Genomic DNA, 12678 nt, shown 5'->3' on the forward strand with positions numbered 1-12678 from the left:
TAAAAAGGTAGAGGCAACAAAATTTTACTTTAAATTGCTGTGGTCCTTTGTCTTAATGCAAAGAATAGAGTTTATGGTCCCATATTTACCTGTGTTTCCTAGATTTTGCTTAAATACTATGGGTAGGCAGTGTCTGCGAGCTGCACAGCCTTGTAGGGCAGAGGTGCAGCCAGGGGAGTGGTGTGGTTTCTTACTGGGGTCTGCCACAGGCTGCATCTGTGAGCACCAGGCTGGGGTTCTGGGTGCCCCCAGGAAGACCGACATGCCCAGCAGACCATCGTCATCCTGCGTGGTCAGGGGGCCCGTCCTCCGTGCACCAGGGCAGCCCCATGCTCCTTCAGTGTGGGCTTGTAGGCATGAAGTTGTTGGAGGAGAGGGAAACGTGCGCGTATGTGCTGCTCCCAGAACTCTGAGGCATGTACCCTGTGGCTTCCAGTGGTGGGAGTGATTTAATTTAAACCTACAGCCAGTGCAGTGGTGTTGACTCCCGAAGGGTTATCACAGGTTCCTGGAAGACACCTTGGTTTCCCAGGAATTTAATGTTGTGTGGTTTAAATGCAGCATCCGAGTGTCTGTTGCTGTCAGACCCAGTTTTAATGTAAATGGGGATATGGTGAATCTAAAGGGTACTCAGTTGACGTAAGAAGAAATCTGTTCCTAGACTCATTGTAGTGAGACCGTGGGAGCCCAAAGACAAAGAGAAAATATTAAAAGTGTCCAGAAGGTGAAGGAGAGAAGCGTGGAGTCAAGTGTCAGAAACAAAGACGTTGACACTACGAGCGCATGGCGGTGACGCAGAGCAGAGGGGCCTTCCCACGCCGCTCCTGGGCTGGAGACGGGTCCAGGGTTTGGGTAACGTGGAACAGGGACGAGGCTCCCACCAGACCTTCTCTTAGACAGGACGTTCTTGAGCAGGTACATCAGAAATCGTGGAAAGAAATGTCCATACCAGCTTTGTGCATAATTGTCCAAAATGAAATAACCAATATCCATAAGCAGTGAATAAATGAATAAATTGTGATGCATTTATAAAAGAATTCCTAACAGCAATGAAAATGAACACACCGTATTGATGGTAATGTGGGGAATCTCACAGATCTTTTGTGTGTTTGAGACAGGGTCTTACTCTGCTGCCCAGGCTAGAGTGTGTTGGTGTCATTGTAGCTCACAGCAACCCCAAACTCCTGCCTCAGCCTCTCGAGTAACTGGGACTACAGGCACCTGCCACCATGCGCAGTTACTCTTTCAAATGTTTTGTAGAGATGGGGCCTCACTATGTTTCCCAGGCTGCTCTCAAACTCCTGGCCTCAAGGGATTCTCCTCCCACCTCAACCTCCCCAAGTGCTAGGATTGCAAGCGTGAACCACTACACCCAGCTGACATTAGACTTTCAGATAAAGAAAAAACACCGTGTGGGTGGCGCCTGTGGCTCAGTGAGTAGGGCGCTGGCCTCATAAACTGAGGGTGGAGGGTTCAAACCCAGCCCCGGCTAAACTGCAACCAAAAAATAGCTGGGCGTTGTGGTGGGCGCCTGTAGTCCCAGCTGCTTGGGAGGCTGAGGCAGGAGAATCATGTAAGCCCAAGAGCTAGAGGTTGCTGTGAGTCCTGTGACATCATGGTCCTCTACTGAGGGTGATAAAGTGAGACTCTGTCTCTACAAAAAAAAAAAAAGAAAAAACACCGTGAACACATAGGCAAAAAACAAAGATGTAAGGGGAAAAGAAAAGCCTGGTTCCTACCTATAATCCCAGCTACTTAGGAGACTGAGGCTGAAGGATTGCTTGAGGCCAGGAGTTTGAGACCAGCCTGAGCAACATAGTGAGACCCTGTCTGTAAAAAAATAAAGAAAAAAGCAAAGGAAAATCACATTAACACGACACTTCTCAATAGTACCGCCGAGCGCTAGAGATCAGTAGAAAGGCGTCTTAAATACTCGGGGCCAGAGAGTAGGAGCTGAGGATGCATTCCTCCAGCCAAGCTGACCTCTACACACGCCAGAGGGGTGACGGGCTGATGTCACAGGTGAGCCTGAAAACCCAGCCGTCATGCTGACAGCAACAAAAGCATCCGGACAGCTCCGAACATAACAACTCTGGGATCAGCTCAGCGGCTGGGGCGTCAGCCACATACCTGGAGCTGGCGGGTTTAAACCCAGCCCGGGCCTACCAAACAACAATAACAACTACAGCCAAAAAATAGCCGAGTGTTGTGGCAGGCACTTGTAGTCCCGGCTACTTGGGAGACTGAGGCAAGAGAATCGCTTAAGCCCAAGATTTTAAGGTTGTTGTGAGCTGTGATATCACAGCACTCTACCAAGGGCGACATAGACTCTGTCTCAAAAAGAAAAAAAAGAAAGAAAGAACTCTGGGAACATTTCTTTCATCAGTCTTTCCTAAGTATCAATCAGTGTGAGTTGTGCCCACCAAGAAATGAACTCATACTGAGCAAAGAATATATTTAAATGTGAGATGAGACTTATAGTAGCTGAGAGAATAGAATGCGAGTGTTTTCTGACAATGTATAATCAAATAATACAACCAAGGAAAAGATGATGGGAGGGAATGGAATAAACTTGCTAGTTGCTTCATATGTAATAACTAAGAGTGAAGGGATATTTATTTATTTGAGACAGAGTCTTACTATATCGCCCTCGGTAGAGTGCCGTGGCATCACAGCAACCTCAAACTTTTGGGTTCAATCAATTCTCTTGCCTCAGCCTCCAGAGTAAGTGGGACTACAGGTGCCCCCCACAATGCCCGCGGCTATTTTTTTGTTGCAGTTGTCATTGTTGTTTAGCAGGCCCGGGCTGGGTTCGAACACGCCAGCCCCAGTGTATATGGCTGGCACCCTAGCCACTGTGCTATAGGCACCACCCAAGGGATATCATTAAAGCTAAAAAAATCAAATGGAACTTGGTGAACGGAGGGAGAGGAAAAGTGTAAATAGGGTCATGAGCTGATGTAGTTGCTTTTCTTAGGGAACCAGTGAAAAAGAGAGGACTAAAGACGTGTAAGATAAAGGTATATGAATAAGGGAAGACTCAAGGGACTTTAATAGAAGTATAACAGCAAAAAGAGTGAAGAAAGTAGACTTCGTTCCTTAAAATATTCACCCACTAGGGAAAACAGTATTTTTTTTTTTTGATTGGTTCACAAAAGAAAATGCTATTCCACACTAGCTCCAAGACACAATCTGCAACAAAGTGTTTCAGAAAGACTTAAAATAAAAGAATGGCCAGGGATGGTGACTTAGCACTTTGGAAGGCTAAGGCCAGAGGCTCACTTGAACTCAGGAGTTTGAGACCAGCCTAAGCAACACAGCAAGACCCCATCTCTACAAAAGAAATTTTTTTAATTATCTAGGCACGGTAGTGTGGAAACAGAGCAAAACCCTGTTTCCAAAAATAAATAAATACATGAAATTAAAGGATGAGTGAAGATAACCTAGATTTATGCAAACAAAAAGAAAGCAAGATTAAAATCTTTACATCTGCCAAGATAGAATCAGGCCAAAAGCACTAAATAAGACCAAAAAAAAAAAAAAAAAAAACCCACCAACAACAAGGCAGACCTTCATAATGCTAACGACTGCAGTTAATAACGTAGAGTAGTAGAGTAGTTGGGAATATCTGTACAGTAAATAAAATGGCAGATTTACAAATTGTAAACCTCAGGATACAAAGACAAATGGAAACTTAGTAATCATAGGAGGAGGTTTTTTTGTTTGTTTGTTTTTGAGACAGAGTCTCACTCTGTTGCCTGGGGTAGAGTGCTGTGGAATCATCATAGTTCATGGCAACCTCAATCTCTTGGGCTCAGGCAACAGGCTCCCACCACTACACGCAGCTAATTTTTTTATTTTTAGGAGAAACAGGGTCTCGCTCTTGCTCAGGATGGTCTCCAACTCCTGAACTCAGGCAATCCACCTACCTCAGCCTCCCAGAGTACCGGGATTACAGGCGTGAGCCACCAGACCTGGCCAATCATAGGAGCTTTAATCCACCTTTTTTGATCCAAGACTGAGCAAGAAGCTAAACAAAAAAAAGGTATAGGAGGTTTAACAACATAATCAATAGAGTACATTTATTATATGTAAATAATAGTCACAAAGGCTGTTTATAGCTTCACCACAGAGAGCCTTAATAAATCCCTAAAGTAGAAATACACTTGATCACAAAAATGAAAAACAGAAATTAATAAACAAAAAAAGCAAAGATTCTTTTGCCTTTGTAAATGTAAATATTGTACACTAAACCAATCCTTGGGTCAGAGGGGATATGTGAGCTGAATGTCAGAATTTCTTTTAAAAAATTGTATCTATGGCTCGGCGCCTATAGCACAGTGGTTATGGCACCAGTCACATGCACCGAGGCTGGCAGGTTCAAACCTGGCCTGGGCCAGCTAAATTAACAATGACAACTGCAACAAAAAAATAGCTGGGGCGGGCGGCTCCTGTGGCTCAGTGAGTAGGGCGCCGGTCCCATATGCCGAGGGTGGCGGGTTCCGACCCAGCCCCGGCCAAACTGCAACAGAAAAATAGCCAGGCGTTGTGGCGGGCGCCTGTAGTCCCAGCTGCTCGGGAGGCTGAGGCAAGAGAATCGCTTAAGCCCAAGAGTTAGAGGTTGCTGTGAGCCGTGTGACGCCACAGCACTCTACCGAGGGCGGTACAGTGAGACTCTGTCTCTACAAAAAAAAAAAAAAATAGCTGGGGCTTGGCACCTGTAGCTCAGTGGCTAGGGCTCCAGCCACACACTGGAGCTGGCGGGTTCAAATCCAGCCCGGGCCAGCCAAACAACAATGACAACTACCACCAAAAAAGAAAAAAAAAAATTGTATCTGTGTGACCTGGAGTCTGTCACATCAGAGTCTATATGACCACAATTTTAGAAATTATCAGAGGGTCATTAAAAGCTTAAATACTATACAGTAAAATGAAAGGGGAAAGATACATGAATTTGACGGTGGAGAATGACAGACCTGGCTGTGTTCTTGGGTGAAGTTTTCCTGGGAAGGTAGAACAGTGCTGACCAGTGTCAGGGTGAGTTCTTAAGTTATTGGTTGGTTAAGGGATAAAAAATGTCCTGAAGAAAGAACTACAGAAGTAGATTAATTTGCGGGATCATCCAGTTTGTTATGTGGTAGTGATATTTTATGTTTTACTTTTATTTGTAGCATGTAAAAAATCAACTGTAAATTAGGAATTTGGTTTTATTATACATGAAATTCCCTTATCACTTTTCATGCCTTTTATGATCAAGACTTGCTCTCCCGGGTCAGACTTCCTCCCCAGGCCTTCCTCTGTGGGCCCAGGTGCAAGGGTGGGTGGGGATGCAGCAGCCGGGGCCACCAGCCGGGCAGCAGGCTGACCCTCACTCACTGAGGCCTCCTCGGTCTCTAGGGGTATAAGAAGCAGACAGCTCTGAAGCTGGGAGACATCAGCCACCGTCTGACGGAGCAGCAGGAGGACTTCCACGGCAAGACCACGCAGTACCTGCAGGAGGTGAGGCGCCTCCAGCAGATGCTGAAGGACAAACAGGACGTCCTGGACGAGGCCCTGCGGCAGAAAAGGTAGGGCCGCCCAGCCCCTGGACACAGCCTGTAGGAAGGATGCTTCTGTGCTAGGAGGGCTTGGTGAGATTTTCTGGTAAAACCCTCTGGGTTTGTTTTGTTTGTTTGTTTAATTTTATTTTTACATTTTAGTTTTGTCCTAACTTAATGTGGGTCTTGATTTTATTTGCTCATTTTCTTTATTCGCTCTTTTTTTAAACTAATGTTTGAGGCTGGACACAGTAGCTCATGCCTGTAATCCTAGTACTTGTGAGGCCAAGGCGGGTGGATCACCTGGGCTCATGGGTTCGAGACCAGCCTGAGCAAGAGCGAGACCCCCGTCTCTAAAAATAGCCAGGCGTTGTGGGGGGCACCTATCGTCCCAGCTACTCTGGAGGCTAAGGCAGGAGGATCACTTGAGCCCAAGAGTCTGGGGTTGCTGTGAGCTACGACACTAGGGCATTCTACTGAGGGTGATAAAGTGAGACTCTGTCTCAAAAAAATAAATTAAATAAATAAGCAAACTTCTGTTTGAATTGAATTGAACTTCTTCAATTGACCTTCTCACTGACTTTTCTACTCTTTTATATCCCTTTAATAATCTTGTTTTATTTCATGTTCTTTGGAGGTTTTATTAATCTTTGATTAAATGTTTTGTTTCTGAGAACTTTACAATCTCTGGCCATCCATTCCCTTTTTGCAGCATGGTAATGATGTGTCTGTGGGTGCGGTGTGTCCTCCGTGGGCTGTGCACCTGAGGCCTGACCTTCCAACATGTGACAGAGGAGGATTTAAACATCAGGGAGTAGCATGTGCCCTGTGGACGTGAACCAGGTGGTCCTCTCACCTTGTTTTGGTTTCACATTTAGGTCAGCCTGCTCCTAATGCCTGTTTTGTCTTTGACAGACTGGAATATAAACTGGTGGGTGCAGAATGATACTTCTGCAGAAGAACCCACCATACTTCTCGGATATAATTTTCTTCAAGTTATGGTACGAGTGCATTTGAGGCCCTGCAGAATGCAGGTGTCTGCCTGTGTTTTTCCTTAGACAGATTCTTCTCAATGCCAGGCAAAACGGATTCTTACCTAACATGAGTTTTGTAGTCACAGAAGTTCTTACTGCCATAAAGGATGACTTCTTAAAAAGTTGGGCCAGTACCAAGTTTCTTGCCAGATGGGAAGTTTAAGATTTCATAAATAGGATGGCGCCTGTAGCTCAGTGGGTAGGTTGCCAGCCCCATATACCGAGGGTAGTGGGTTTGAACCCAGCCCCGGCCAAACTGCAACAAAAAAATAGCTGGGCGTTGTGGCGGGCGCTTGTAGTCCCAGCTACTCAGGAGGCTGAGGCAAGAGAATCACCTAAGCCCAAGAGCTGGAGGTTGCTGTGATCTGTGACACCACAACACTCTACTGAGGGTAACAAAGTAAGACTCTGTCTCAAAAAAAAAAATATTATAAAATATTTTTATAAAAAATTTATAAAATAAACTTTTTTACCCTCTCCTTTTTTCCTTTTCCGTTTTTGCCCCCTAATGGTTTGAAAGCTATGCATTATTTTTCTCTTCTTCTGGTGGTTACTCTTGAAATTTTCACCATAGATATTTAACATTTAAAATATCTAAGTTTGGGGTGGCGCCTGTGGCTCAGTGAGTAGGGCGCTGGCCCCATATACCGAGGGTGGCGGGTTCAAACCCAGCCCCAGCTGAACTGCAACCAAAAAATAGCCGGGCGTTGTGGCAGGCGCCTGTAGTCCCAGCTGCTCGGGAGGCTGAGACAAGAGAATCACTGAAGCCCAAGAGCTAGAGGTTGCTGTGAGCCATATGACGCCACGGCACTCTACTGAAGGCGGTAAAGTGAGACTCTGTCTCTACAAAAAAAAATATATATATATATGTATATATCTAAGTTTGGCTGGGCACTATGGCTTTCACCTGTAATTCCAGCACTTTGGGGAGGCCAAGATGTGAGGATCCCTTGAAGCCGGGAGTTTGAGGCCAGTGTGCATGACAGTAAGACCCTCCATCTAAGAACTGAAAGTCCCTGAGTTTAACGGCACCTCTCTGTTTCTCTCCCCAAGTAAGACCCTCCATCTAAGAACTGAAAGTCTCTGAGTGCTTCCCACCATTTCTGGGGTGTTACTGTCCAGTGTCATTATTTCTAGAGATACCGGAAAGTGGAACACAAAGGTCTATTTTATGTCATTTTTAGCTCCAGAAGATAATGTTGATTTTTCTGGGCACAGAATTCTACTTTGCCAGCCACTTTCTCTCAGTGTGTTTCATTCTCTTCTCTGTCTCCCTGTTGTTGAGAAGAGTTGTTATTCTCACAGATTATTCTGTCTCTCCATACTCTGCAGTTTTGTGGTTACACGCTTAACTGTGAATTTCTTTTTAGTATCCATTTGGTATAAATTATACTCTGTATCTGTGATTTTATTATTTTATCTTTTGAGACAGAGCCTCAAGCTGTCGCCCTGGGTAGAGTGCTGTGGCATCACAGCTCACAGCAATCTCCAACTCCTGGGCTCAAGCGATTCTCCTGCCTCCACCTCCCAAGTAGCTGGGACTACAGGCGCCCACCACAACGTCCGGCTATTTTTTGGTTGCAGCCGTCATTGTTGTTTGGCAGGCCCAGGCTGGATTTGAACCCGCCAGCTCAGGTGTATGTGGCTGGTGCCTTAACTGCTTGAGCCACAGGCGCTGAGCCTGTATCTGTGATTTTATGTCTTTCACTAGTTTTAGAAAATTCTCACTCATTATCCCTTTATTATATCCCTCCTGTCATCATCTCTTAGAAACATAGCTTTCCTCCCATTCTGTTTAAATTTCCTTCTGAAACTCAGATTAAATATGTTTGACTTTGTCATTGAATCTCCCACCTGCCTTATCTTTTCATGTTTCCATTTCTTTGTTTTTCTAGCTGACGTTCTGAGTAATTTCTTCTACTCAATATTCCCATTTACTAATTCTCTCTTCATCTGTGTTCAGTGTTCTTTTTATTTCATGTTTAGTTTTATACTTTTTCCTTTTTCTTTTGAGACAGGGTCTCATTCTGTCCTACAGGCTCCAGGGCAGTGGCCTCATCTTAGCTCACTGCAGCCTTCTGGGCTCAAGCAGTCCTCCCAGCTCAGCTTCCTGCATCGCGAGGACTGACAGCATGCACCACGTACCCAGATAATTTTTTAATTTTTTGTATATAAGAGTCTTTTTTAATATTTATTTATTTATTTATTTATTTAGAAGAGTCTCACTGTGTTGCCTAGACTGGTTTTGAACCTCCGCCTCCAAAAGTGCTGGGATTACAGGCATGAGCCACTGTACACAGCTGAGTTTTTTATTTCAATAACTATATTTCATTTTTAGACATTCCATCTGGTTCTTCTGAAAATCTACCTAGTCATTTAAGAAAATAATTTCTTAGTCTTTATTATTTTAATATACCTTTTCTTTTAATATTTTATTCAGTTATGTGATAATTCAAATATCTGAGATTGGGGGGGTGCTTAAATCTAGTTTTGTTGGCTTTTGTTCTGTGCAGCTCCTTGCTTCTATATACAGTAATTTTTTGCTGTTAACACATTTGGTTGGTGTTTAATCAGCGGGATCCTGAGGGCCTGAATCAAGGCCCTCAATTTTTCTCTAGAAATGACTTGTATTTGCTTCTCTTTGGTACCAGAGAACATTTCCAACCCAGAGCCAAGTTACTTTTATTACTAATTTTTAAAATAGGATATAGTAATTCTTTTTAAAAAATACAAAAGGACTTTAAAAAATATATATCCATGATGCCATTATTACATTAAATAAAATTTTGTTTTTTTTTTGAGGGGGGGGTTTCTGAGTAGTTGGGACTACAGGCACCCACCACAATGCCTGGCTAATTTTTCTATTTTTCTATTTTTAGTAGAGACGGGGTGTTATTCTTGCTCAAGTCTCCAAGTCCTGGTCAAGCAATCCACCTGCCTCAGCCTCCCAGAGTGCTAAGATTACAGGTGTGAGCTAGCACACCTGGCCTAATAATAGTTTTATAATATCTTTTTTTTTTCTTTAGAGACAGAGTCTCACTTCATCGCCCTTGATAGAGTGCCATGGCGTCACAGCTCACAGCAACCTCCAGATCTTGGGCTTAGGTGATTCTCTTGCCTCAGCCTCCTGAGTAGCTGGGACTATAGGTGCCCGCCACAATGCCCAGCTATCTTTTTGTTGTTGTTGCAGTTTGGCTGGGGCTGGGTTTGAACCCGCCACCTTCAGTATATGGGGCTGGTGCCCTACTCACTGAGCCACAGGCGCCGCCCAGATTTTTAATATCTTATATTTTTCTTTATTTTCTTTTTTTGCCTTCCATCCTACCAGAGAGGTAATTAATATATTTTTCTGGACTACATTCTAGATGATTTCTTCTGCCCAATATTCTAGTTACTTAATTCTTTCTTTAGCTGTGTCCATTGTACTATTTAACCCATTCTTTGAATTCTTCCCCTAATTTTTCTCAAAAATGTCTTTCTACTCTTTTTTTTTTTTTTTTTGAGACAGAGCCTCAAGCTGTCCCCCTGGGTAGAGTGCCATGGCATCTTAGCTCACAGAAACCTCCAACTCCTGGGCTTAAGTGATTCTCTTGCCTCAGCCTCCCAAGTAGCTGGAATTACAGGCACCCGCCACAACACCCAGCTATTTTTTTTTTTTTTTTTTTTTTTTGGTTGCAGCCGTTATTGTTTTTTTTTTTGCAGCCGTTATTGTTGTTTGGTGGGCCCGGGCTGGATTCGAACCTGCCAGCTCAGGTGTATGTGGCTGGCGCCTTAGCCACTTGAGCCACAGGCACCGAGCCTTTCTATTCTTTTTTTAAAGAGACAGGGTTCTCACTGTCTTATTCCAGCTGGAGTGAAGTGGCTATTCATAGGATACTGCAGGCTCAAATTCCCAGGCTGAAGCTGTCCTCCCACGTCAGCCTCCGGAGTCACTGGGACTACAGGCACACGCCACCACGCCTGGCTTCTTCTAGCTCTTGATTCACTCCAGTTGGCCTGAGATGCCCATCATAGGGAATAGTGTAGATTCAAACTCTAGATCCATTTGAGAATAGGCCAGTGGCTGCAGACCCCCAGGACACTCGTAGCCTTTCAGAGAGCAGGTTCTTTTGAAGATCTGCAGATTTTTCACCCCCTCATCCTTTCTTTGAGGGTCCTTCACATACCTCCACTTACGTGCTTAGTTCTGGGACACACAGTTCACAGTGGGCCCTGAGATTTTCTGTCACTCTCAGTTTGTGTGGACCCATGATCTACTCTCCATTCTATAAAAATCTGGGTTTTTGGCATTAGCTTTTGTCTTCAAAGCAATACTGATGTTTTGTTTGCCCTTCTGAGGGGACACAGAAGAAGACGTTTTGTTTGCCCTTGTGTAGGGCCATGCGTGTTGGTGCCTGCGGCCAGGCCGCTGTGCGGTAGCATCTGACAGGCCTGCCTGTGCCTTCAGGTTTTTTTCTATCTACGCCCGGGCGTTTCATGCCACTGTGTGTCTTTGCTTCAGAACACAAGCATAATGGGCTCCGTTCTCTGACGTCAGCATTCTGTCCTGTGAGTTCTTGCTATGTTACCATTCAGGAGAGCGCTATAAATATTTTTTCATTTGTGCGGTTTTGTTTTGTTTTTTTGAGAGAGTCTCACTCTATTACCATGGTTAGAGTGCTGTGGCATCACAGCTCACAGCAACTTCAAACTCTTGGGCTTAAGGGATCCTCCTGCCTCCACTTCCCAAGTAGCTCGGGCTACAGGTGCCCACACAATGCCTGGTTAATTTTTCTGTTTTTAGTAGAGAAAGGGTCTAACTCTTGCTCAGGCTGGTCTGGAACTCCTGAGCTCAAGCCATCCGCCTGCCTTGGCCTCCCAGAGGGCTAGGATTGCAGGTGTGAGCCACTACACCCAGCCATTAAATTGTGCTATTTTAAACTTTTCCTTTGCTTAATTTCTTTGTTTCAGAGAAATGGAAGGTGAACTTGAAGTGGTTTGGGAGTCCACCTCCAAGGAAAACCAAAGGATCCGAGAACTACTCCGGGCCACCCTCGCGAGGACAGGAGTGTGGGGTGACACCGGGGCGTTGGAGGACCCCTGCCCCGAGGGACTCTCTCAGGAAGACCTGCTGGTTGGCTATAGTTTCAGCTACTGTGACACAAAGCCTCATATGCGGGAGCCTCTGGAGAAGACCCATCCCCCTGAGAAGTCCACCTTACCCAAGCTGGGGAAGGGCAGCCCCCTGCCCTAGGAGAGCCAACAGTGGCAAGGGGAGACACGGGAGCCCACGGAGTGTTGCAGAGCAAGGAGAAAATAAGCTGTCTCTGAGTTTAATACGTTGTTGACATTTCCTTGCTGAAATACTTCTGAGCCAGTGCGTGTCCCCTGGCCAAGCTGCCCCTGAGGCTCGCCTCGTGAGCCCTGTGGGACAGGCTGGGGGTGGGGGGCGGGACGAGCCCCGTGCTGGTGTTGGGTGAAGTGTTGCTGGAGGAACCGTGCGATGGAAGCAGCGGTAATGATGGCCACGCTCTAGCTGTGGTGGCGTTTTCTTGTTTTGTAAAAACCAAGGCGCTGGCACTCAGGCCCCAGTAAGTTGTACCGACCTGTTCTTGCCCCTGTCTCCTTCCCTCACCTCTTCGGAAGGTGACTGATTCTGGGGCCACATATCTCCCCCTCTGTGACAAGAACTCTGGCTTGGAGCCCCGAGGTAGGGTCCCTGCCTTATTGCCACCACCAAGAGAGACACCAGGGGCCACGGTGTGGGTTCCTCTGTGCCATCTCCTCAGGTTAACGGTCCCAGCTCCTCAGGACCATTCACTAGGACTTCCCAGCCTGAGTGCCAGTTATCTACAGCCCCTTGTCCTGGGTGTGCTGTGGGGACTCAGGGACATCCGTCTACAGAGGACCCTGACTGTGGGGGGAGGGCTGGGGTCCTGGGACACATCCTGTGGCGGGGCCCCTCACAGCTGAGCCCCTCGTCATCTCATCCCACCACTGGTCCTCGTCACGTGTGGAGCTTACACAGCTCTGCTTGCGAGGTGGAAAGTTGGGATTGCAATTCCTAGTTCTTTTACATTTTTTCTCTTTGTCACCTTAAAGGCTTTGAGTTCTTTTATATTTTATTA

General features: G+C 45.7%; 1 protein-coding gene across 1 annotated transcript in view; it reads left to right on the forward strand.

Moving 5' to 3' along the window:
* CEP89 (centrosomal protein 89) overlaps positions 1–12678 on the forward strand; it is a 67232-nt gene extending 54554 nt beyond the window's left edge. Inside the window, exons 18-19 of the mRNA XM_053604616.1 lie at positions 5398–5567; positions 11522–12678. Coding sequence (XP_053460591.1) covers positions 5398–5567; positions 11522–11804 — 453 coding nt within the window. The 3' untranslated portion in view covers positions 11805–12678. The remainder of the gene's footprint in view (positions 1–5397; positions 5568–11521) is intronic.

This window comes from Nycticebus coucang, chromosome 10, assembly GCF_027406575.1.
Source record: "Nycticebus coucang isolate mNycCou1 chromosome 10, mNycCou1.pri, whole genome shotgun sequence".
In the NCBI taxonomy this organism is placed as follows: domain Eukaryota; kingdom Metazoa; phylum Chordata; class Mammalia; order Primates; family Lorisidae; genus Nycticebus; species Nycticebus coucang.